This window comes from Oryctolagus cuniculus, chromosome 3 (assembly GCF_051225735.1).
Source record: "Oryctolagus cuniculus isolate XC-2025 breed Fujian yellow rabbit chromosome 3, ASM5122573v1, whole genome shotgun sequence".
In the NCBI taxonomy this organism is placed as follows: Eukaryota; Metazoa; Chordata; class Mammalia; order Lagomorpha; family Leporidae; genus Oryctolagus; species Oryctolagus cuniculus.
In genome coordinates, this window is record NC_142869.1 from 50,434,270 (window position 1) to 50,457,292 (window position 23,023).

A 23,023-nucleotide genomic window follows, 5' to 3' on the forward strand; every position below is an offset into this window, starting at 1 on the left:
ACAGTAAGCATGATGAAAGAATGTAAAGGCAAAAAATCTCCTACTAAAAATACAAAGGAAATGCAAAACAAATCATAAGATTATTTATGGAAAAATGGCAAGACTGAGTTGTTATTTATCAATAATAACTTTGAATGTAAATGGTATACATTCTCAAAAGATACAAATTGGCTAAATGGATTAAAAAACAAGACCCATCTATTTGATGCCTACAAGAAACACACTTCACCAACAAAAAGATATGCACATACTGAAAACAAAAGGACAGAAAAAGATATTCCATGTTAACAGAACTAAAAACTGAGCAAGAGTAGTCATCCTAATATCAGACAAAATAGACTTTAACACAAAAACTTTTAAAAGAGACAAAGAAGGGCACTAAATAATGATTAAGGGATCAATTCCACAGGAAGATGTGACTACAGTAAATGTATATGCACCCAATGCCAGGGCTCCTGGCTATTTAAAACAAATGCTAATGGATCTAAAGGGAGACAGAGGCTACAAAACAATAATAGTAGGGGACATCAACACCCCCCTAACTTTGATCAATGGACAGATCAACCAGACACACAAGTCAACAACGAAGCAACAGAGCTGATCTATACTATTGACAAGATTAATCTAATTGATATCTACAGAACATTTTATTCCACAGTTTCAGAATACACATTCTTTTTATCAGTGCATGGAACTTTGTCTAGGATAGACCACATGTTAACAATAAATCAATCTCAACAAAATAAAAAAAAATTGAAATCATACTATGTATCCCTTCTGACCACAATGGAATAAAGTTGGAAATTAACAACTTAAGAAACTCTAGAAAACATGCAAACAAATGTAGACTGAACAACATGCTCCTAAATGAACAGCGGGACAAAGAAGAAATGAAAAGGGAAATAAAAGAATTTCTAGGAACAAATGAAGATGGCAATACAACATAACAAAATTTATGGGATACAGGAAAAGCAGTGTTAAAAGGAAAGTTTATAGCAGATAAGAGTCGGTGAACTCAAAAGGCTTCCATAGCCTTGGAAACTCATGACTGGAGCATAGGGAGATTCTGATGCCATAAACAAGAGTGCCAATTTGTTAAGTCAACAACAGGAGTCACTGTGCGCTTACTCCTCATGTAGGATCTCTGTCCTTAATGTGCTGTACATTGAGATTTAATGCTATAACGAGTACTCAAACAGTATTTTTCACTTTGTGTTTCTGTGTGGGTGCAAACTGTTGAAATCTTTACTTAATGTATACTAAACTGATCTTCTGTATATATAGAAAATTGAAAATGAATCTTGATATGAATGGAAGGGGAGAGAGAGCGGGAAAAGGTGAGGGTTGCGGGTGGGAGGGAAGTCATTGGGGTGGGGGAGCCAATGTAATCCATAAGCTGTACTTTGGAAATCTATATTCATTAAATAAAAGTTTAAAAAAAAAAGAAAGTTTATAGCAATTAGTGCCTACATCAAGAAAGTGGAAAGGCATCAAATTAATTATCTAGTAATGCTTCTACAGGATCTACAAAAAAAAAAAAAAGAACCAACTCCTAAATTAGTAGATTATTGGAAAGAGTAAAATTAGAGAAGTAAATTGAAACCAAAAAAATACAAAAGATGATGAAATGAAGAGCTGGTTGTTTTTTTTTTTTTTTGAAAAAATAAACAAAATTATTATACCACTGGTCAATTAACCAAAAAAAGGGAGAAATTCTAATAAAATAAAAGATGTAAAAGGAGATGTTACAACAAAAACCACAGAAATAAAAAGAACCATGAGGAATTACTATAAACAGGTATGTGACATCAAACTGGAAAATCTAGAAGAAATGGATAGATTTCTGGACACATAAAATTTACAAAAACTCAGTCATGAAGACATAGAAAACCTAAATAGACCCAACAACCAAGATGGAAATCGATTCAATAATAAAGACCCTCCCAACAAAAAAAAAGCCCAGGACTAGATGGATTCACTCCTGAAGTCTACCAAATTTTTAAAGAAATAGTTCTGGCCGGCGCCGCAGCTCACTTGGCTAATCCTCTACTTGCGGCTCTGGCACCCCGTGTTCTAGTCCCAGTTGGGGCGCCAGATTTTGTCCCTGTTGTTCCTCTTCCAGTCCAGCTCTCTGCTGTGGCCCGGGAGTGCAGTAGAGGATGGCCCAAGTGCTTGGGCCCTGCACCTACATGGGAGACCAGGAGGAAGCACCTGGCTCCTGGCTTCAGATCAGCGCAGTTCTAGGCACAGTTCCAGCCGTTGCAGCCATTTGGGGGGTGAACCAATGGAAAAAAAGGAAGACCTTTCTCTCTGTCTCTCTCTGTCTATAACTCTCTCTGTCTCTCTCACTGTCTAACTCTGCCTGTCAAAAAAAATAATAATTCCAATTCTTCTCAAATAACTGAAAGGGAGGGACTCCTCCCAAACTCCTTCTATGAGGCCAGCATCACTTTAATTCCAAAACTAGAAAAAAGATATAGGAAGAAAACATAACTACAGACCAATATTCTGATGAACTTAGGTGCAAAAATTCTCAACAAGACACTAGTTAATCAAATACAACAACCATCAGAAAGATCACAAACCTGGACCAAGTGTGATTTATGCCTGGTATGCAAAGTCAAATTATCACTGTTTGCAGATGATATGATTGTATACATGTTAAGAATCCAGAAGCACAAGCAATAAAAGCAATAAGACAAATGGGAATACACCAAACTAAGAAGCTTTGCACAGCAAAGGAAATACTCAACGAAGAGGCAGCTGACATATGGGAGAAAATCTTTTAAACCTACACATCTGATAAAAGATTAATACCCAGAATATATAAGGAGCTCAAGAAACTCAAGATTGAAATGAGCAATTCAGTTAAGAAATGGGATAAAGGGCCGGAACTGTGGTGTAGTGGGTAAAGCTGCTGCCTTCAAGTCCTGCTGCTCCACTTCTGATCCAGCTCTCTGCTATGGCCTGGAAAAGCAGCAGAAGATGGCCCAAGTCCTTGGGCCCCTGCTACCACATGGGAGACCTGGAAGAAGCTCCTGGCTCCTGGCTTCAGATCGGCACAGCTCCAGCCATTGTCGCCAATTGGTGAGTGAACCAGCGGATGGAAGACTTTCTGCCTCTCCTGCTCTCTCTCTGTAACTCTTTCAAGTAAATAAATAAATCTTTTAAAAAAAAGAAATGGGATAAGGACATGAACAGGTATTTTTCAAAGGATGAAATACATATGGTCAGCAGACACATGAAAAGATGCTCAGGATCACTAGCCATCAGGGAAATGCAAATAAGAGCCACAATGTTTCATTTCACCCCAGTCAGAATGGCTACCATCCAAAAATCAAAAAATAACAAATGCTGGTGGGGATGTGGGGAAAAAAGCACACTAGTACACTATTGGTGGGAATGTAAACCAGTACATCCATTATGGAAGACAGTACAGAGATTCCTTGGAAATCTGAAAATAGATGTACCATATGACCCAGCAATTCCACTTCTGGGAATTTACCCAAAGGAAATGAAATCACCATATAAAAGAGTTATCTGTACTCCCTTATTTATAACAGCTCAACTCAAAATAGTGAAGATATAGAATCAACCCAGATGTCTATCAACTGATGAATGGATAAACTGTGCTATACATACATGATGGAATATTACTCAGCCATCAAAAAGAATGAACTTCTGTGTTTAGCAACAAAATGGATATAACTGGAGACCATAATGCTTAGTATAATAAGCCGGTCCCAAAAAGAAAATCATGTTTTCCCTGAGATGTGGTAATATAAAGAGTACAAAAAAATCTAACTTATATAAGCAAAATTTACATTTTTTAGATTTGATTATTTTTAAAAAAGATTTATTTATTTGAAAGGCAGAAACATGGAGAAGGAAAGAGATAGAGAGAGAGAAAGAGAGAAAGAATGAATCTTCTATCCTATAGTTCACTCCCCAAATGGTCACAATGGGGCTGGGCCAGGCTGAAGCCAGGAGCCAGGAGCTTCTTCCAAGTCTCCCACATGGGTTGCAGGGACCCAAGCACTTGGGCCATCTTCCACTTCTTTCCCAGGCCAACAGCAGAGAGCTGGATCATAAATGGAGCAGCTGGGACTCGAAGTGGCACCCTTATGGGATGCCAGCACTGCAGGTAGAGGTTTAACTTTCTATACCACAGTGCTAAACCATTGATTATTATTTATTTATAGCCCTTGTCTATACTCTTGAGGAACAGTGGTTTTTCTACTTACTACTTGGTGAATTCTTTATTTAGTGGAGAGTTAAGCTTGTGATTATAATTTGAAACTATGTCATTGTAAAAATTCAAAGAAGCCGGCACCGCGGCTCACTAGGCTAATCCTCCGCCTTGCAGCGCCGGCACACCGGGTTCTAGTCCCGGTCGGGGCGCCAGATTCTGTCCCACTTGCCCCTCTTCCAGGCCAGCTCTCTGCTGTGGCCAGGGAGTGCAGTGGAGGACGGCCCAAGTACTTGGGCCCTGCACGCCATGGGAGACCAGGAGAAGCACCTGGCTCCTGCCTTCGGATCAGCGTGGTGCACTGGCCGCAGCACGCCGGCCATTGGAGGGTGAACCAACTTCAAAGGAAGACCTTTCTCTCTGTCTCTCTATCTCACTGTCCACTCCGCCTGTCAAAAAAAAAAAAAAAAAATTCAAAGAACAATAAGTAAAGGAGGAGGAAGGAGGGTGGAAGAAAGAGGGAGAGTAGGTGGGAAGTATCATTATTATACTCTTAAAACTGTATATATGAATTATATGAAATTTGTTCCCTTTATATAAATAAAATTGCAATATAATACAACACACACACAAAAGAAAATATACAAATTATTTTCCAAGAAATCTATCTTATATATGAAGGAAAAAAGATCACATTATAGTGAATACAAAATACATTAAGTTAATTGATACAAATGACAGTTCTAATGAAAATTGCTTAAAGCTATACCAACAAAAAAGTGTTACTGAGGTTGGCCCAGAATGAGAACTGGCTTATAAAACCTATTTGAGGCAATGAAATAAGCACTTAAAACATGCTTACAGCAATTAGATGAACAAAAAGGCATATCTTTATTATTTATTTATTTGACAGAGTTAGACAGTGAGAGAGAGACAGAGAGAAAGGTCTTCCTCCCGTTGGTTCATCCCCCAAATGGCCGCTACAGCCAGAGCTATGCCGATCCGAAGCCACGAGCCAGGTGCTTCCTCCTGGTCTCCCATGTGGGTGCAGGCACCCAAGCACTTAGGCCATCCTCCACTGCCCTCCCGGGCCACAGCAGAGAGCTGGACTAGAAGAGGTGCAACCGGGACTGGAACTCGGCGCCCATATAGGATGCTGGCGCTGCAGGCGGAGGATTAACCAAGTAAGCCACGGCGCCACAAAAAGGCATATCTTAAAAATGATATACAATATGGCCAGCGCCGTGGCTCAATAGGCTAATCCTCCACCTAGCGGCGCCGGCACACCGGGTTCTAGCCCCGGTCGGGGCGCCGGATTCTGTCCTGGTTGCCCCTCTTCCAGGCCAGCTCTCTGCTGTGGCCAGGGAGTGCAGTGGAGGATGGCCCAAGTCCTTGGGCCCTGCACCCCATGGGAGACCAGGAAAAGCACCTGGCTCCTGCCATCGGATCAGCGCGGTGCACCAGCCACAGCGCGCCAGCCGTGGCAGCCATTGAAGGGTGAACCAACAGTAAAAAGAAGAGCTTTCTCTCTCTCTCTCTCACTATCCACTCTGCCTTTCAAAAAAAAAAAAAAATGATATACAACTCTCAGGAAGATGACAAAGACAAAATAGCACAAATAAACTTGTACTCTTTTCTTATTGCTATTTAAAAAATCCAGATTAGGAATAAATACGCAAAGTCAACACCATAGATATAATAGAGATATCTTAAAGAATCTTTTAAATGCTTTAATTAAAATTCTCCAAGTAAAGTTTACAACATACTGACATGAAATAAAGTAAACAGTGGTAGCTCAGCCTGATTCTTAAGCTCCCAGGAGCAGAGTTTTATACATAAGCCCCAGTTCTCACCAAAGAAAAACCAATCAATGGTATCACCAAGGATCATTGTGGGTTTCGTGTGCATGGGTACCCAGGCTCACTCAATCAGGGCCTAATTAATATGCCCAAGTTTCTTGGAACTCTCCATGGCTGGGGTCTAAAAAAGGTAAGTCTCAACTCCCTATACCTAAGGGTAATTAAAAGTATTCTGAAGAAGCTAAATGGACATAAAGAAAATACAAGAAAGCAGTTTAAATCTGTTTTCTTGTTTAGTAGTGGTTAAAATTTTCACTTGGGGGCCAGTGTTGTTGCACAGCAGGTCAAACTGCCACTTGTGACACTAGCATATAGGAGTGATAGCTTGAGTCCTAGCTGCAACACCTCTGATTCAGCTCTCTGCTAATTGCCTAGGATGTCAGTAGAAGATGGCCCAAGTAATTGGATCCCTGACACTCACAAGGGAAACCAGAAGGGAGTTCCTGGCTGCTGGATGTATACAGAATACATTCTACATGAATCCAATTCTTAAATAAACATCGTGTGAGTGCTGGGTTCTCTGAAAGTGAGTATGGTTGAGAAATCCCATTACCCTTTTGGTTTTCCAGAATTAACTACAAAAGGCCACCTTGCTCTCAAATATTCCTGTGGGTGACCAATCTCCATCCTCAAAGAATATGACTCCATTGTTTATCTGCCTTGATAAAACCCCTGGACCTCATTAATAAACTTTCTCCCTACTGCTGTAGCCTGAAAAAAATCATCTGCATTGTCTTGGGCTCTGACAACTGTGAAAAGTAAACTAGTAAATAAAACTGTTGAGAAAATCTTAGTAACACTGACATGAGGATTTCTTGATTAAGATATCAAAACATGGATAAACCTCAAAAACAGAATTCAGAAACAAGAGCTGCCAACCCTTATCTCAATCCCATAATTATGTAAAGTTTCAAAAGCTGTGTGTGTGTATTTAGGGACATAAACCTGGTACAATAAAATAAAAAAATAGGAAAGATAAGTATCAACTTTAGGATAATTATTACCTTTTTGAAGGACAGAGAGTGGGGTAATGAAAGAGGGAAGTGGAATAGGATAAGGGACATAGAGGTATAGCTGTATATATGCCTTTCTTTTTGAAAAGATTCACAGTGAAATTCCAAATAACTATGAAATTTTCTTAAAATGCAGATTGACTCAACAGGATTGGAGATGAGGTAGGACTGGTGCTGGGTTCTGCAGCTCTAGTTAAGTTTCCAGGTGATGCTAATCCCACCTTGCCCCAGACCATTCTTCAGATCCTTAGGTCTCAACAAAATCTGGCAGATTTATTAAACTATTTGTGGTGTCTGTTATTTTCGGTATAGCTAGAATGGTTCATAAATAAAAAATAAAAGTAAAGCTCGGAGAATTTCTAGCAGCTTTCAGACAGTGCTATCAAGCAGTAGTAAATAATCTGTTCTTAAGGATATCCACAGCCTGAAGCTGTCATCATTGTGTGACACATAAAAGCAAATGAAATAAGATTGACACTAGGGACCTAAACAAAAATGTCATGACAGTAACATAAATTGTTATGGAGCTGTTTTTTATAGGGAATTATTAATAAAAATTTTTAATTTAAAAAAAATCATTTAGTCTCTAATAATTAACAAATTACTTAATTTAATCCTAACCTCTTGATCTGTCATTGATGAGATACTCCTGAGGGATACTTTTTGAGACGGTCTTATGCTATAAAAAATGGAACATAATAGGGTTAATTTAAATAAGCATTAAGAATATACTAGTATTAATTTAGAATATATTTAGGTTAACTTAAGTAAAGACATCACATAAAAGAAAACAAACTTTGCTTTAAAAATGGATATTATCGGGATATGAAGAAGTGGGTTTAGGAAGTTTTTTTAATTAATGCAATCATTAAACACAGACTATAAGGTCAATGAAGGTAAGCAGTTTGATATGTTTCGCATTTTGCTATTTTGCCAGCATTTAGAAATGCTCTTGGCACACAAAAACCCTCAATAAATATCTGTTAAACGACAAAATAGACAAAAATTTCATTTGGTGATTCCAATACAAGTAGATTAGAATATTAGAAGGGATTAAAGATAAATTCAGAAGATGGTATTGCCTTTCAGGGTATCAAAAATCCACTGAAGAAGACAGATAAGGTTAATTTATATATTTACATTATGCTATATAATAAACAAGTTGCTATATTTAAATATATAATATAGTAAAACAAATGTAATCATGTTAACAAAAAAAGGAATGTACCTACTCAGAGGAACAATATATAAAGAACCACACGATATGAAAATAAGTGAGGTGGCATGGATGGTAAAATATATAAGGTACTAGGAGGCCACATTAAAGGGAATGTTCAAGAAAGAATTCACAAAAATTAACGTGAATTCTCAGTCTCTTTTTGAAATACCAGCATGCAGTATTTATTAAAAATAATTTATTTACTTACTTGAAAGGCAGACAAAGAGAACAAGAGACAGAGAGAGATCTTCCATCTACTGATTCACACTCCCTGCAACAGCCAGGTCTGGGCCAGGCCAAAGCCAGAAGCCAGGAACTCCAAACTGGTCTCCTATATGGCTGGCAGGGTCAAAAGTATTTAAGCCATCATCCATTGCTTTCCCAGGTGGCATTAATAGAAAACTGGGTCAGCAACAGAGTAGCTGGGAATCGGGCTTTGATATAGAATGCTAGTGTTAGTGTTGCAAGTGGTAGCTTAACCTACTGTGACACAATGTTGTCCCAAATTCTGAGTCTTCCTGATAACTAAAAGCTTGCTGTGTGGACCTGGACTGATGTGGTTTAGATCAGAAGGGATTAGATATGGAGAAACTGGGTATGAGTATTCTAAAGAGAAGGATATAATGATACGTGAAAGAACAAAGTTTATTTGAGAAAATTTCAAGCAACTTTGCATGTTAAAGTTCAGGTAAAAGAAAACACGGTTGGAAATGAGGCAGAAAAGATATAGAGAAGAAACATTATGAAGTTCTTAATATAAAACATACTAAGAAATTGGACTTCAACAATTAAGGATTATAAGCAAGAAATCAACTTGATTGACTTACATTTGATAAATATTCTGTGGTAGTGATTTGTATTATGGACAAGTGGGTAGGACAAGAAAAAAGAGACTAGCTGGAGGACTTTTAAAACGGCTGAGACCAAAAGTGACTAGAGGGGTGGGTGTCTGGCACTGTGCTTCAGACACCACTTGGTATATTAGCATCCCATACTGAAGTGCCTGGGTTTGAGTCCTGGCTCTACTCCCAATTCCAGTTTCCTGCTTGCTAATGTGCACCCTGAAGGCAGCAGGTAATGGTTCCAGTACTTGGGTGTCTGCCATCTAAGTGGGAGACCTGGATGGAGTGCCCGGCTTCTGACAGTTTCAGGCATTTGGAAAGTGAAGCAGTACATGGGAGACCTCTCTATCTCACATAATAATGAAAAACAGCCTTTCAACAGCACACTTAAAATGCTCAGGAAAAAAAGGTGAGGCCCTTGAATACGGGCCATGGCAGTGGCAAGAGACTCAGAGCTTTTAAGAAGTAAAACAGACAAGAATGGAAGGTGTTAAAATGGCTCCAATGTTCCTGATTTGCAAGATTGTGTAATTGTGATTATGCTGTATACACATAGGTACATGTGTGAACTAATAGGATACATATATTCGCCACATGAGTGGAGAAGCCTATGGGTATATTGGAAAGTAATATGGACAAGTCAATATATAAAATGAATTATAGGGAACAAATGTATGAGAAAAAAGATGGAAGCAGATGGGAAAGTACCTTTGTGGGGATGTCTTTTAAAAATATAGCACTCATTTGCATCTAAAATCACCTATAGGCTGTGCTTATAATTCAGACAATGTCTAGCTCTTTAGATGAATTAATATATCTAAAGCGCTTAGAACAGTACTTAATAATTAGTAAGCTTTCAATGAATGTTAGCTATATTATAAATCTGAGTCATCTAAGAGCTTACTTTCCACTCTCACTTTTCTATTTCATTCAATTCTGAGTTCTAAGGAGGATTCAGTAAAATTCTCTGAGGTACAGATAACTTTCAAATTCTCCAATGCCATTACTCATTCAAAGCATTATGCTGGGGGCCAGCGTTGTGGCATAGCGGGTAAAGCCACTGCCTGCAAAGCTGGCATCCCATATGGGCGCCAGTTCAAGTCTCGGCTGCTCCATTTCTAATCCAGCTCTACTGCTATGGCCTGGGAAAGCAGAAGATGGCCCAAGTCCTTGGGTCCCTGCATTTGAGTGGGAGACCTGTAAAAAGCTCCTGGCTTCAGATTGGCCCAGCTCCAACCATTGCACACATTTGAAGACTGAATCAGCAGATGGAAGACCTCTCTCTCTCTCTGGCTCTGTAATTCTGCCTTTCAAATAAATAAATATTTTTTTAAAAAGCATTATCCTGAAGTAAAGACAATTTTTTTATTCAAAACAAGAAGCTAGAATCAGGCTTTTTTTTTTTTTTTTTTTTGACAGGCAGAGTGGACAGTGAGAGAGAGAGAGACAGAGAGAAAGGTCTTCCTTTGCCATTGGTTCACCCTCCAATGGCCACCGCGGCCGGCGCGCTGCGGCCGGCGCACCGCGCTGATCCGATGGCAGGAGACAGGAGCCAGGTACTTATCCTGGTCTCCCATGCGGGTGCAGGGCCCAAGCACCTGGGCCATCCTCCACTGCACTCCCTGGCCACAGCAGAGGGCTGGCCTGGAAGAGGGGCAACCGGGACAGAATCCAGTGCCCCGACCGGGACTAGAACCCGGTGTGCCGGCGCCGCTAGGCGGAGGATTAGCCTAGTGAGCCGCAGCGCCAGCCGAATCAGGCTTTCATTAATTGCTTATTTGACCCAGGAAACATAAAATTTATCCACCTCAATTAGATATTACAGTGAGTTTTTCCTGGCTGCTTTAGAAAGATACCTCATGGAACAGAAAGCCAATGCAATCTGTTTCTAAAATGGACTTGTGAATAAGAGAAGAATTTGAGAAGGATAATGAAATTCACTAAAGGTCTAGGAACTGCCTGAGATGGACCTTCAAAATTTTCTCGTTATTTTCTTTGAAGAGTAGTAACTAATCAGACTCTGCCAAAAATCCATATTCTAATACAAACTTCAATGAACATATCTTTTTAAATATAGGGTTTCTCTTTTGTTAGCTTAATAAAAAATTATAATGTATCAAATTATTGTCAATATCTAATCATTAAGATGACATCTGGTTCTAAGATGCTACCATGATGAATACCTTACCAAAAATGATATATACTTATATTTGATATACTTAAGAGCAGCATCAGGCTCTGTGTTTTAAAAAGGGCTTTGTTTTTTAGCTATAAAATTCCCTTAAGATATAATTGATAAGAGATATAAACTAACTTTTTTTGAACTAACATTTTGAGGTGTGTCTCAGGCATTGTACTAGTTGCTTTATATTCCCATGTAGTCTTCACAAACTCTTCAAAGTAAATACTATCCCCTATAATACAGAGGAAGCACAAAGTTAAATAGTCTACAGTAACACAGCTAAGCTAATAGCAATTAGAGCTAGAATAGAACTCTGAAGCTGTCCAACTGCCAGGCCCATTCTTACATCATATTATACTACTGAATCAGAAATATAGAACATGTATGCCTTATATTTGGATAAAAGTTAGAAAGCTAAAGGAAATTTGTGTATTTCACTGACTTATCATGTGCTTCTTTTGAACTACCATCTTCACTTATAGTTTCTATTTCTTCCTCCTTCAGGGAAAAGAAAAATGTAATATTAGGACCAGGCTTACATATATATGAGAATAGGTAGTTTTCTTCAAGAAGCAAAAATATATCCATAAATTTCCTTAAATTTAATCATTAGAGGTTAATTCAGGGTACTTACTAATTACCTTTAAAGTCCAAATATCCCAATTACTCACATAATAGTTAATTCCTTTTCCTTTAACACCTAGTCAAGAGTTTTCCCAGATTAAGGGAAAAGGAGGTATAGTTGGTGGCTGACAAAAAAGGCAAGCAATAGATAATCAGGAAATAGCTCAGGCCAAATGAAATGTAGGAGAGTGTGCAGGGGCAGCAGTAAGTCCAAGGAATGGAGAAAGTCACAACTCAAGGTAGGATAACAGAGTATACATTCTTTCCCCCAAGGCAAACATCAGAACATTTGCTGTTAGGGAATTCAATACAAAATCAAATAAACTTGAAAGCATCCTCTTGTGCAGGTACTCCATAAACTCAACATTCTTGTTAAGTTAACCAACACATTTTACTGGCAAATATCTCAAGTGTAAAACAGAAAAAACATACTTTGTTCTCCTTTGAACTCTAGCTTAGAAATAATGTATTTTTATACCTCAAGAATGTCAAAGTCTTCTTCAAGTTCTTCTAAAGAAACTTCTTCTTCTATGTTAAAAGAACACAGTGAACATGAGATGACTATAGCACTTAGATATGACATATATGGAATTTTAGAAGTATTTTGTAAAACTGACTTCTCACCTCTAATTTACTCATTCTAATTTATTTTAAACATGATTTTAAGCTAATATTTTAAATGTATGGTTTTTACTGTATTATTCCTATTCAAAAACTTTCAGCTCTTCTTATCAAAGTTGAAAATCTTTAGTCCCCTCAAGATTTGTTCCCTAATGAATCTTTAATTTTATTTCACATGAGTCTCTTCCCTTGGAGATTCAGGGAAGTAAGACTAGTATTCAGGCCGGCACCGCGGCTCACTAGGCTAATCCTCTGCCTTGCAGCGCCGGCACACCGGGTTCTAGTCCCGGTCGGGGCGCTGGATTCTGTCCCGGTTGCCCCTCTTCCAGGCCAGCTCTCTGCTGTGGCCAGGGAGTGCAGTGGAGGATGGCCCAAGTGCTTGGGCCCTGTACCCCATGGGAGACCAGGAGAAGCACCTGGCTCCTGCCTTCGGATCAGCGCGCCGGCCGCAGTGGCCATTGGAGGGTGAACCAGCGGCAAAGGAAGACCTTTCTCTCTGTCTCTCTCTCTCTCACTGTCCACTCTGCCTGTCAAAAAAAAAATAATAATAATAAAAAGACTAGTATTGGGGTATTACTACTTGGCAGCATTCCAAGTGAAGGGAGTAAACAGCTAACTAAAATGTCATCATTCTAACAGATATTTATAGATTGCTCAAATATAAATTACTTAATACTACAATATTTTAATAAAAACAGAATGCTAAATATTAACATAGTAAATTTACATTGCAAAAATGGAGACCATTATATTAACTATATGAATATTTCAGGTGAATATGCAACCTGTACTGATCATTTTCTGGAAAATCAAGATGTTACATTGTGGTAACTTGAAGCACTTTATTGTTATTATACAACATTATATTGTTAATATATTATACAATAAAATGCTCAAGTTAGCATGATGTAAGTATTCTGTTTATCCACATTTGTGTAAAAAGCCATTCTTAAGACTTTGTAGCTTAACAATTTATCTTACATAGTTTCGTGGGATGATAAACTGGGTTGTTCCCACTTGGGCTACCTAATAGAATTGTAATCAGATGGCAGTTGAGAGTGAAGCTATCTGGTCGTTACTCAGTGTCCAACAACGGGCTGAGTTGGCTGCAACAACTAGAAAATAGTCAAGCGTCTCTTTCTCTACACAGCCTCTTTATCTGCTTAGCTTGTGCTTTCTCACACAATGGAAGACCAGGGCAGACTTATTTTTAATGTTTATTTACTTACTTTCATCCATATGAAAAGCAGAGTAACAGAGAGCATGAGAGGACAAGTGAGACCAAGTGCACAAACTTCCACCCACTGGTTTGCTACCAAATGCCAACATTCACTGCTGGCCCAGAACAAAGCCTAGAACAACCAGAACTCCATCTGGGTCTCCCACATTGGCGGCACATCCCGGAGCCTGTGAGCTATCATCTGCTGCCTTCCAGGTTGCATTAGCAGGAAGCTGGATTGGACGCAGAGTAGCTATGACATAACCAGCACTGAGATGTGGGTGTCCCAAGTGGCAGCTTAACAAGCTGTGCCACAATGCCCACTCCTAGATTAACTTCCTAAAAGGTGACAAGTTTCTTCAGAGCAACAGTTTTCAAGATAGCCAGGAGGAAAGCCGCAAGGTGTCTGTGACTTAACTTTGGAAATTCTATAACATTATTTCTGTTAAAACCTAATGGGCAAAATAATCAGAACCTAAGCCAGATTCAAGGGAGCACAGGAAAAGATCCCATTTCTTAACAGGGAAATGACTTGTGTGTAGAAAAAGGAAGTATTAATAGTGATTGGAGCCAGCTACTTCAGTAACATTTTTTTGAGATTATATAAATTCAGCTTCTTACAGAATGAATATTCCATAAAAAGCATAAACTTGTCTTCCTAAAGAACTCACGGCCATGAACAGATTCATAATTTGATTATTTGATTTTCAATAAATATTCATGTTTAAAATGGATCTATTTCAGGAACCTAGCATTTGGCCAAAAGATTACATGCACTTCCGTGAAGCCAGGTGTGACCCCTGAACCAGCAGCATCAGCATCACCTGGGAACTTGTCAGAAAGGCAGAGTCTTAAGAAATCAGACATGCAGAGAGATTCACATGCACATTAAAGTCTACACCGAGAGCCATCAAACTTATGATCTGAAGAAATCTGGAAACCATGAAGTGCTCCTCTTCCAATTCTGTGGGCAGAGAAGGATTCTAATTTTATTTTGATGGAGAAAATTGCTCCATTAAATCTTTGGCAATTTAAAAACTAGATGTGTTCAGGGTAACTCTTGTGTTCATCAGACCTTTTGTATACATAGGGAAATGTTTATCAGTAATAGTTTTTAATCTATGAAAACTGAAAAGACCAAAACAAAAGTGTGCAAAGAACTTCAAGATACATAAGCAACAAATATACACTTGGTGAGTTACATGTAAAAACATATGGAAGATTTTTTGCCATTATTAGTGAATTACTTAAAAATGTTTAACAGCATAGCATCTTTGTCTTCTACATTAACTTGCTGAAGCTTACCAATGTCTGTATAAAATTAAATTTAAAAACGCCCTTTTAGATAATTGAAAATATAGAGAGAGATCTTCCATACACTGGGAGATGGGAGGGTTGCGGGTGGGAGGGAAGTTATCGGCAGGGGTGGGGTGGGGTGGGGGAGCCATTGTAATCCATAAGCTGTACTTTGGAAAATTATATTTACTAAATAAAAGTTTAAAAAAAGCCCTTTTAATAGAAACAGTAAACTGTGAAAACATACCATTTTCTTCTAAAAATATATTTAGTTCATTCAGAGTTTCTTGCCTGTTTCTTCGTAGTGTATCATTCATGTTTACGATCTAAATTATAAAACAAATTAAAATATAAGAAAGTTCTCAAAAATCAAGTAAATTCAACATTAACCATCACTTAAATTGCCAATCCCTGGAACACTTAATTCTAATTTATGGAATAAAGTACTGCCCACTTCTGCAGGACTTTAAGTCAATTAAAACAAAAATTATTAGGCATTAATGTTTTAATCATCGATAATCCATATGTAAGTGCTACCTATAAAACTGAGTATTTAAATCCTTTATAAATAAAATAATTTCATTTAGGGAACAACTTGAAACTTCAAGTTGGTTTCCAAAAAGCACCAGATACAAGTACAAATTAAAATTTAAACCCAAGAATTTTTTTTAAAGGGAGATATTGTATGGTTTCCCTAATCCACGTGGACTTTAAAAGCCAAAATCACACTGACTTCCTAGTGTGGAAAAGAAAGGCAAATATGCCTCTATCATAAATCAGCCAAAGTGGAGGAGAGACCTCTTTCCCACTTCACCATGGCACCATCCCACAGGCTCGAAGCTGAAACTGCTCCAAGGGGGCGTGAGCCCCCTCTCGCAAGTCAACTTTCCTCACTGGTTACTCCCCATTTGTTGGCAGGGCTTCTAGCTTTATTTATTTATTTATTTATTTATTTATTTTTTTGGATAACTCACATTGTCTGAATTTTTCAAATAGTCTCAGAACTTGTGCTCTGTTTTCTCCTTTTTTTTTAAACACTTCTTTGCTTAAAGATGTTAATGATGTGGCCAATGCCTGTGATGCTGGCATCCCATGCAGGTGCCGGTTCCTGTCCCAGCTACTCTACTTTTGATCCAGCTCCCTGCTAGTGTACCTGGGAAGGCACTGGAGGATGGCCCAAGTGCTTGGGCCCCTGCCACCCAGGTGGGAGAAACAGAAGCAGCTCCTGGCACCTGGCTTCTGCCTGGCCCAACGCTGGCCATTGCAGCTATCTGGGGAGTGAACCAGCAGATGAAAGATGTTTCTCTCTATAATTCTGCATTTCAAATAATAAATAAATGCATCTTTTTTTCCTTTTTAAGATTTATTTATTCATCCGAAAGGCAAAGTTACAGAGAGGCAGATATATATAGAGATCTTCCATATACTCGTTCACTTTCCCGATGGCCGCAATGGCAGGAGCTGGGTCCATCCAAAGTCAGGAGCTTCTTCCGGGTCCCCCACCAGGATGCAGGGGCTCAAGGACTTGGGTCATCTTCTACTGCTTTCTCAGACCATAGCAGAGAGCTAGATTGAAAGAGGAGCAGCCAGGACTTGAACCGGCGCCCATATGAGATGCTGGCACTGCAGGTGGCCGCTTTACCCACTATGTCACAGCACTGACCCCAACAAATAAATCTTAAAAAAAAAAAAAGTTAACGGCCTCTCAGCCATTAGAAAAAATTTCCCAAGTAAATGCCTATGACACTCTTTTATGATCAAGATACTCTTTCTAATCCAATCAATGTTTACTCCATTCCCTGTAACATCAACGCACTGGCACATGTTTTTTTTCTGCTTTTCTTCCAGATAATTCCTTTTATGCTTTAGATTCGGGTTACTAGTTTCTTCCATAGCTTCTCCAAGTTGGGAGTAGGTATCGCTCTACACTCCTTATTATATGGTACATAAGGTTATATACCTTATGATAAATTATATTGCAATTATTTTGTGTCCTTTAGAGGGCAAAAACGTCTTTGTGTTCAGTGCTGGGTGTGACACTCAAAAAATGTCATTTGAATAAACAAAGAAATGAAGATATAAGACACATTGGAAAGTCTGGTATGGTAATTTTGAGGCCAATTTGAGCAGTGTGAAAGGAATCTATTCTCCTACCCAATTTAAAAGCTTTTATGAAAAAGTGACCTGGTTCAGAGGCCTTTAATGGTTAATGGTAATGTAGACATAACTAACTCAAAAGAAGTCATTCCTGCTAATTAGGTCCTGCAGAATAATCAGTACAAAATAGTAAAAGACAAAATTACAGTGTTAGAAACGGCTGTGCACTTGGCAATCACTTGACAATCAAGTTCAGCATCTTAATTTCAGAGATGAAGAACTGGATTTCTGTAACAGCACAGTGAGGGAGAGGTTTTTCTAAATCCTAGTTTGTTTTTGTTTACTGAGATAAACCGTGGTAAGAAAAAAATAAATCTTCAAGAAATGGATTGAGATTGTTAGGGGAACTCTGACATGATAGGGTAGTAGTTCTCCAGGTGGATCTCATACAGTACAAAACAGCTGTATGCACTCAGGCAAATCATTTAAACACTCTGGGCTTCCAGTTTCTCGTAAAACTGGTCGGATAACTTCAAATATTCTTTTTAACCAATATGAATCCACCACATTGGCTTAGTTGAAATGCTCCAACGCCGAGAACAAGTGGAGTTCATTCAAACATTTTAAAGTGACAACTGGAACCCTAGACGGCAACTTTGGTTAAGCTGCAAGGTGTACTTACTTCCTTTGCAGCAGGTACTATTTAGAATTCATCTATTTTTGTTTACTTCAGGTAACCTGAGTTTATTTAGCAGCTCCTGCTGTCCCTTTCCACACTAAAAAAGGCTGGAGAAATCTTACAAAAATACAACGAAGAGTAAAGAGGTGAGTCACCTTTGGAGAGGAAAGAATGGGTTGTGTTTGCATTTTTGGTTAAGAAATGAAGGTTGTCGTGAGGTTGATTCCAATATCTCCAATAAGAGCTCAAAAAAATCTGGATAACATCATAATCAACTGGCTAATGAAAGTAACGAAAATCTGTTCGGCGTCAGGCTCAACTTTTCCACACAGTAAATCTCTTATGATCTTGTAGGCATGGCTGGACCGTTCACAGCTCCTTTCCCAGCAAATGTCATCAAAGAAAGGCCTTCCTCGTGGCTTTGGTGCCCTCGTGTTGGCTATGGCCAAGGTTGGGTACCTAAGCCGAAGCCTCCAGTCACAAGACGGCTTTGGGGAATTCACAGACCCAGATCCTCCTCCCCAGACAAAGGGGCAAGTGGGTAACTCGGGTTATGGCTTTCCTTCCTCTCCGGATCTCTCTGCCTTGCTCTGAACTCTCAGAGCCAGCCACCCACCCTGCAGCAGCTGTTACCTCCGTCCTGGGAGCCACGGCTTCGCCGTCGCCACCCGCTCCAGCCATTTTGTCCGGCGGTGCTGCCGGGGGCCCTGCAAGGGCTTGTGGGGGATGGACGGCGGCGCGTGGCTTCTGCGTCAGCCTCGCCCTGAACCACGCGGACCCAGCTCCCACAGGGGAGCCTTCTGCTTCCCCAGATCCTGGGGAACAAACACGTTGCCCAAAGTTAATCTACTCGAAGAAGCCTGTGCCGGCGTCAGGGCGCGTTTGGGGACTATAATTTGTTGCTCCAAAGGGTCAGCCTGTTTCTCACGGCCGGCAGTAGAGGGGTGCTGTAAGAACAGGAGCTCGGGGCAGAGTTACAGTAGTTCCTACAATCTTAAACTTGTCTGAAAATTAAATGAGGTACGTGTTTCACGTAGCCGGCAAACAGGTGGTAAAGACCTGCTGCCGGTATCAGCCTGAATTGGCAGAACTCAGGACTGGAATGGGAAAAAGAAATTCCATCATCTAAGTTAAGAAGTCACTGGAGGACTAATGCTGACCTTACTGCTAAAAAATACACAATTCTGCCTGGCTGGTGCAGATTATGCAAAGCTCATCATCCTTTGCATCTGTTTCTTTTCCCTCAATTTACCCAATTAATTAAAAGGGTTTACCGCGAGGGAGATGTCCCACGTTTATAAAAAGGGCTAAGGAATGGGGTTAAAACCAGTACTGGGGTCATGGGAGCGCAGGCCACAGGCAGAGTAACAGGCATTAAAATTTGTACCTCTTCTCATTAAGCTGGAAGGCAGAGAGAATACATGGAACTTCTGTCTCCAGTTCCCAGAAGCGGGCTAATTTTCTAAAGGAAATTCTAAAAAGTTTTTACATGGGTGAATTCCCAATAGTAGCATGTTCTAGAACAGCCTTTACAAAAGTTTTTTTAAACACATTTCATATAGAAAAGTTTGAATCCCAAATCACTTTTGTCCATAGCAATGAGGGTCAGTTTCACTGCATAAAGGATTTAACTGAACTAGTTTTAAAAACTTAATTAGTATACAACTTTTGGTAAATTTATTAAGTGTGCTTTCCTTGTGACTTCAAAACTTAAGGGCAAAGATCAAATTAGTAAATTTTTAAATACTTCTTAATCACTTGGTACTTAATGATTATGATTTTTTAGTTATACTTTATTTGGAAGAAAAAAAGGCATCTGAATTGCATGCATACTATTAGTCTATTTGCAGCCGTACTAATAATCTTCACAGCTTTCCGGATCTTTCTTTAAAAAAATGCCTTGTTCCTTTAACAGGCTAGAAGATTCACTTGTTAATTTCTTGTTTTGTTTACAATCTCAAAGCTCAATTCTGTTAAAAAAAGGCCAGCCATCACATTCACAACTGTTAGTCTGTTAGCTGTTTTCATAACACAGGGGTCATGGTGCACTGCAAAAGCAGGGATCCAATAGACTTGCAAATCCTATCTTTCCCATCTCTAATCTTTCCTCTCCCATCTCTATTTTAAGGATCATATCTGAAAAAAAGAGTATATTTTCTTTAAAAAAAAAAAAAAGTACCTCTTAACACAATCACCCAAGACTTATTTTCAATTTGGGGTCTACAACTTAAAATCATTACAAACGGTGGTCTTCAGAATAAATGAATCGTCTACATTAGTTTATTTAAATTTTTACATTTTCTGAAAATTTTCAATATACAAAACCAGTGAAATCTTCATTTACAAAATAACAATTACATACATGATTAATACAAAGGCTTAAAAACTGACTCGTTTTCTGACCAAATCAATTGCACTAGTAACTAATTTTCTGCAACCTATTTAGTCATGTTGTTTCTGGAATATGTGTTAAGTGATGAAAAAATGGCCGACCATGAACACATCCTTTAATTTCATTTCCAAATTGATGCTTCATTCTGTAGATAATATCTTGGATGTCCTCTTTTGGTAAGTACATGGGTAACTGTCTAGATAAACGCACTGCTTCTCCCTGTGAAGAGAAAGGCATACATTTTTACCGTGATTTACTCTGAAGCAAAAACATGTTATTCTAGCCAGAAGGAAGACAGAAAATTTATATTATTTATTCACACTAGAAATATTTTTGAGCAGCAACTATTTTGCAGGTCCTAGGGATACAGTGGTGAACAAGAAAACAAAATCCCTCCTCTTGAGAAATTTATTCTAGTATACAGAAAAAGAAAACAGATGAAAAAGTCAATGAAAATTGTAGTCAGTAAATAAAGCAAAAAATTAAACTGGGCAATGTGACAGACAATGATTACATGGTTGGGAAAAGCTTACTTGAAGATGTGGCATTTACATTTTAATTTAAGTAGCAACCATCCTGCAAAAGCATCATGGGGGAGAAAGCACTTCAAGTAGAGAGAACCTGGAAGAATTAAATATTCAGTGTGTGCCCTACACAGTTGTTAAACAGCAGAGAGGAATGAGATAAGGGAGTTAGGGGCCAGATCACCCTCTAGAGCAGTGTGAACAACTGGAGTTTTAATCTAAAAGCACAGAAGGTTTTAAGCAAAAGCCTAACATTTCTTTCACACTCACACTGAAACAATCAGGTGGCTGCTGTGTGGAGTGGAGTGTGAGGTGGGTAAGAACTGAAGCAAGGAGTCTCTGAGCAACCACTGCAGTCCTGGTGAACAGCTATGGCTAGGATGATAGTCGCGGGGACAGAGGGAGGAATACAGATGCCTGCAGGCAGTCAGAGGACTTGCTGATGGACTGGTTATAAGGGATGCAGCAACAAGGATAATCTCCACATTTGGGGACCAGTAATGCTATTTTCTGGGATATGGAATATTGAATTTCAAAGATCTTGAATCATAACAGCCTATTCAACTCACAAACTTCTTACTCATTTATTCCAACTAAAACTGTTTTTTACTCATTTTGATTTCTCCTCTCCAATCCCTCTGTATTCTGACCTACCAGCAACCCTCTGTAAATTTCCCCTAGTTAAGGCAGGAACAGTGAGATATTAAGGATACTAGCTATAACAACCTAATACTCTGTTAGATTTCCTTTTAGAATTTATGGCCGGCACCACGGCTGTCTTGGCTAATCCTCTGCCTGTGGCACCGGAACCCCAGTTCTAGTCCCAGCTGGGGTGCCGGATTCTGTCCTAGTTGCTCTTCTTCCAGTTCAGCTCTCTGCTGTGGCCGGGGAAGGCAGTAGAGGATGGCCCTGCACCTGCATGGGAGACCAGGAGGAAGCACCTGGCTCCTGGCTTCAGATTGGCGCAGTGCACCGGCCATAGCGGCCATTTGGGAGGTGAACCAACGGAAGGAAGACTTTTCTGTCTCTCTCTCTCTCGCTCTAACTGCCTGTCAAAAAAAAAAAAAAAAAAAAGAATTGAATTTGTATTCCACTAGTACTTAATGGTTTCTTGTGTGAGGGAACTTCAAAAAGTTGATGGCAAATTTGTGAGGGAGAAATGAAGAGAGAAGAGCGAGAGAGAGAGCCTATCCATGGGTTTACTTCCCAAATTCCCCCAACATTGAGGGATGCAGATGGGCTAAGACCAAAGCTGGGAATTCAGTTCAGGTCTCCCATGTATGTGGCAGGAAACCAAATCTTAAGCCACTGACACTGCCTCTTGAGGAGGAAGCTGGTCAGAGCCAGAGCCATATATCAAATCCACATACTTGGATGAGGGACACAGACATCTATCTTAATTGTTAGGTGGTGAAAAGCCCACCTAAGCATTATCTTTCAATTCCATTTCCCGTGAAGTTTCTAAAGTCCCTTGTATTTAATGGATTCACATTTTCCTCACTTACTTTCTTGTTATTCCATCATATCCATCTTTCCAATCGTTTTGAAGGACTTCTTACAAGTTCTACCAAGCACTACTGGGAGTCAGTACTCCCAGATACTGTCCTGACTGTATCCATTACAAATGCTTGCTCTTATGAGGTCACCAGGAAATTTTATTCTCTAATCAGCCTTCTTTTATAGTACCTACACCTCGTTTTCAGATCTTTATCACCAGACTAAAATTCCCAGTATCTTTCCAGCCTCTTCATTCTCAGCAGGTAACTTCTACTTCTACTCTTTCATCACCCTAAACATTTCACTTTCCCTGCCTTGTTCTACTCAATTCAAGTATAGTTTTCCCCTTCTAAATCTTGTATCCTTATCCCATCTTCCCTCCTGCCTCTTCTAGAACATTTGCTCTTCCAATAAAGATTGTCCGTCTTGGGGCCGGTGCTGTGGTATGGCAGGCCAAGTTGTCACTTGCAGCACCAGCATTGCATGTGAGTGCCAGTTCAAGTCCTAGCTACTCTACTTCCACTTTGGCCCCTTGCTAATGTGCCTGGCAAAGCAGTGGAAGATGTCCCAAGTACTTGGGTTCCTGCACCCATGTGGGAGACCCAGAAGAAGCTCTTGGCTCTGGATTGGCCCAGCTCCAGCCACTTGGGGAATAAACCAGCGCTTGGAAGGGTTTTCTGTCTTTCTTGCTCTCCTTTCTCTCTTTTGAATAAAAAAGAAAAATTACTGTCAGTCTTTTCAACCAATTCAGTACAAACTTGCTAAATATA

At 39.4% G+C, this 23,023-nt stretch overlaps 2 protein-coding genes across 8 annotated transcripts in view; both read right to left on the bottom strand.

Moving 5' to 3' along the window:
• LOC127491727 (uncharacterized) overlaps positions 1-18,655 on the bottom strand; it is a 40,821-nt gene extending 22,166 nt beyond the window's left edge. The window contains exons 1-5 of the mRNA XM_070070482.2: positions 18,474-18,655; positions 15,312-15,390; positions 12,407-12,456; positions 11,747-11,802; positions 7,683-7,740 (exon numbers count right to left, since the gene is read on the bottom strand). Of these exons, the coding sequence (XP_069926583.1) occupies positions 7,683-7,740; positions 11,747-11,802; positions 12,407-12,456; positions 15,312-15,390; positions 18,474-18,521 (291 nt within the window). The 5' untranslated portion in view covers positions 18,522-18,655. The remainder of the gene's footprint in view (positions 1-7,682; positions 7,741-11,746; positions 11,803-12,406; positions 12,457-15,311; positions 15,391-18,473) is intronic.
• Positions 18,656-20,102: 1,447 nt separating this feature from the next.
• Positions 20,103-23,023, bottom strand: part of PMS1 (PMS1 homolog 1, mismatch repair system component) — a 117,345-nt gene continuing 114,424 nt past the window's right edge. For all 7 annotated transcript variants that reach the window (XM_008258829.5, XM_089330194.1, XM_051849352.3 and 4 more), the window contains one exon: positions 20,103-20,451. In XM_008258829.5, coding sequence (XP_008257051.4) covers positions 20,287-20,451 — 165 coding nt within the window. In that variant the 3' untranslated portion in view covers positions 20,103-20,286. The remainder of the gene's footprint in view (positions 20,452-23,023) is intronic.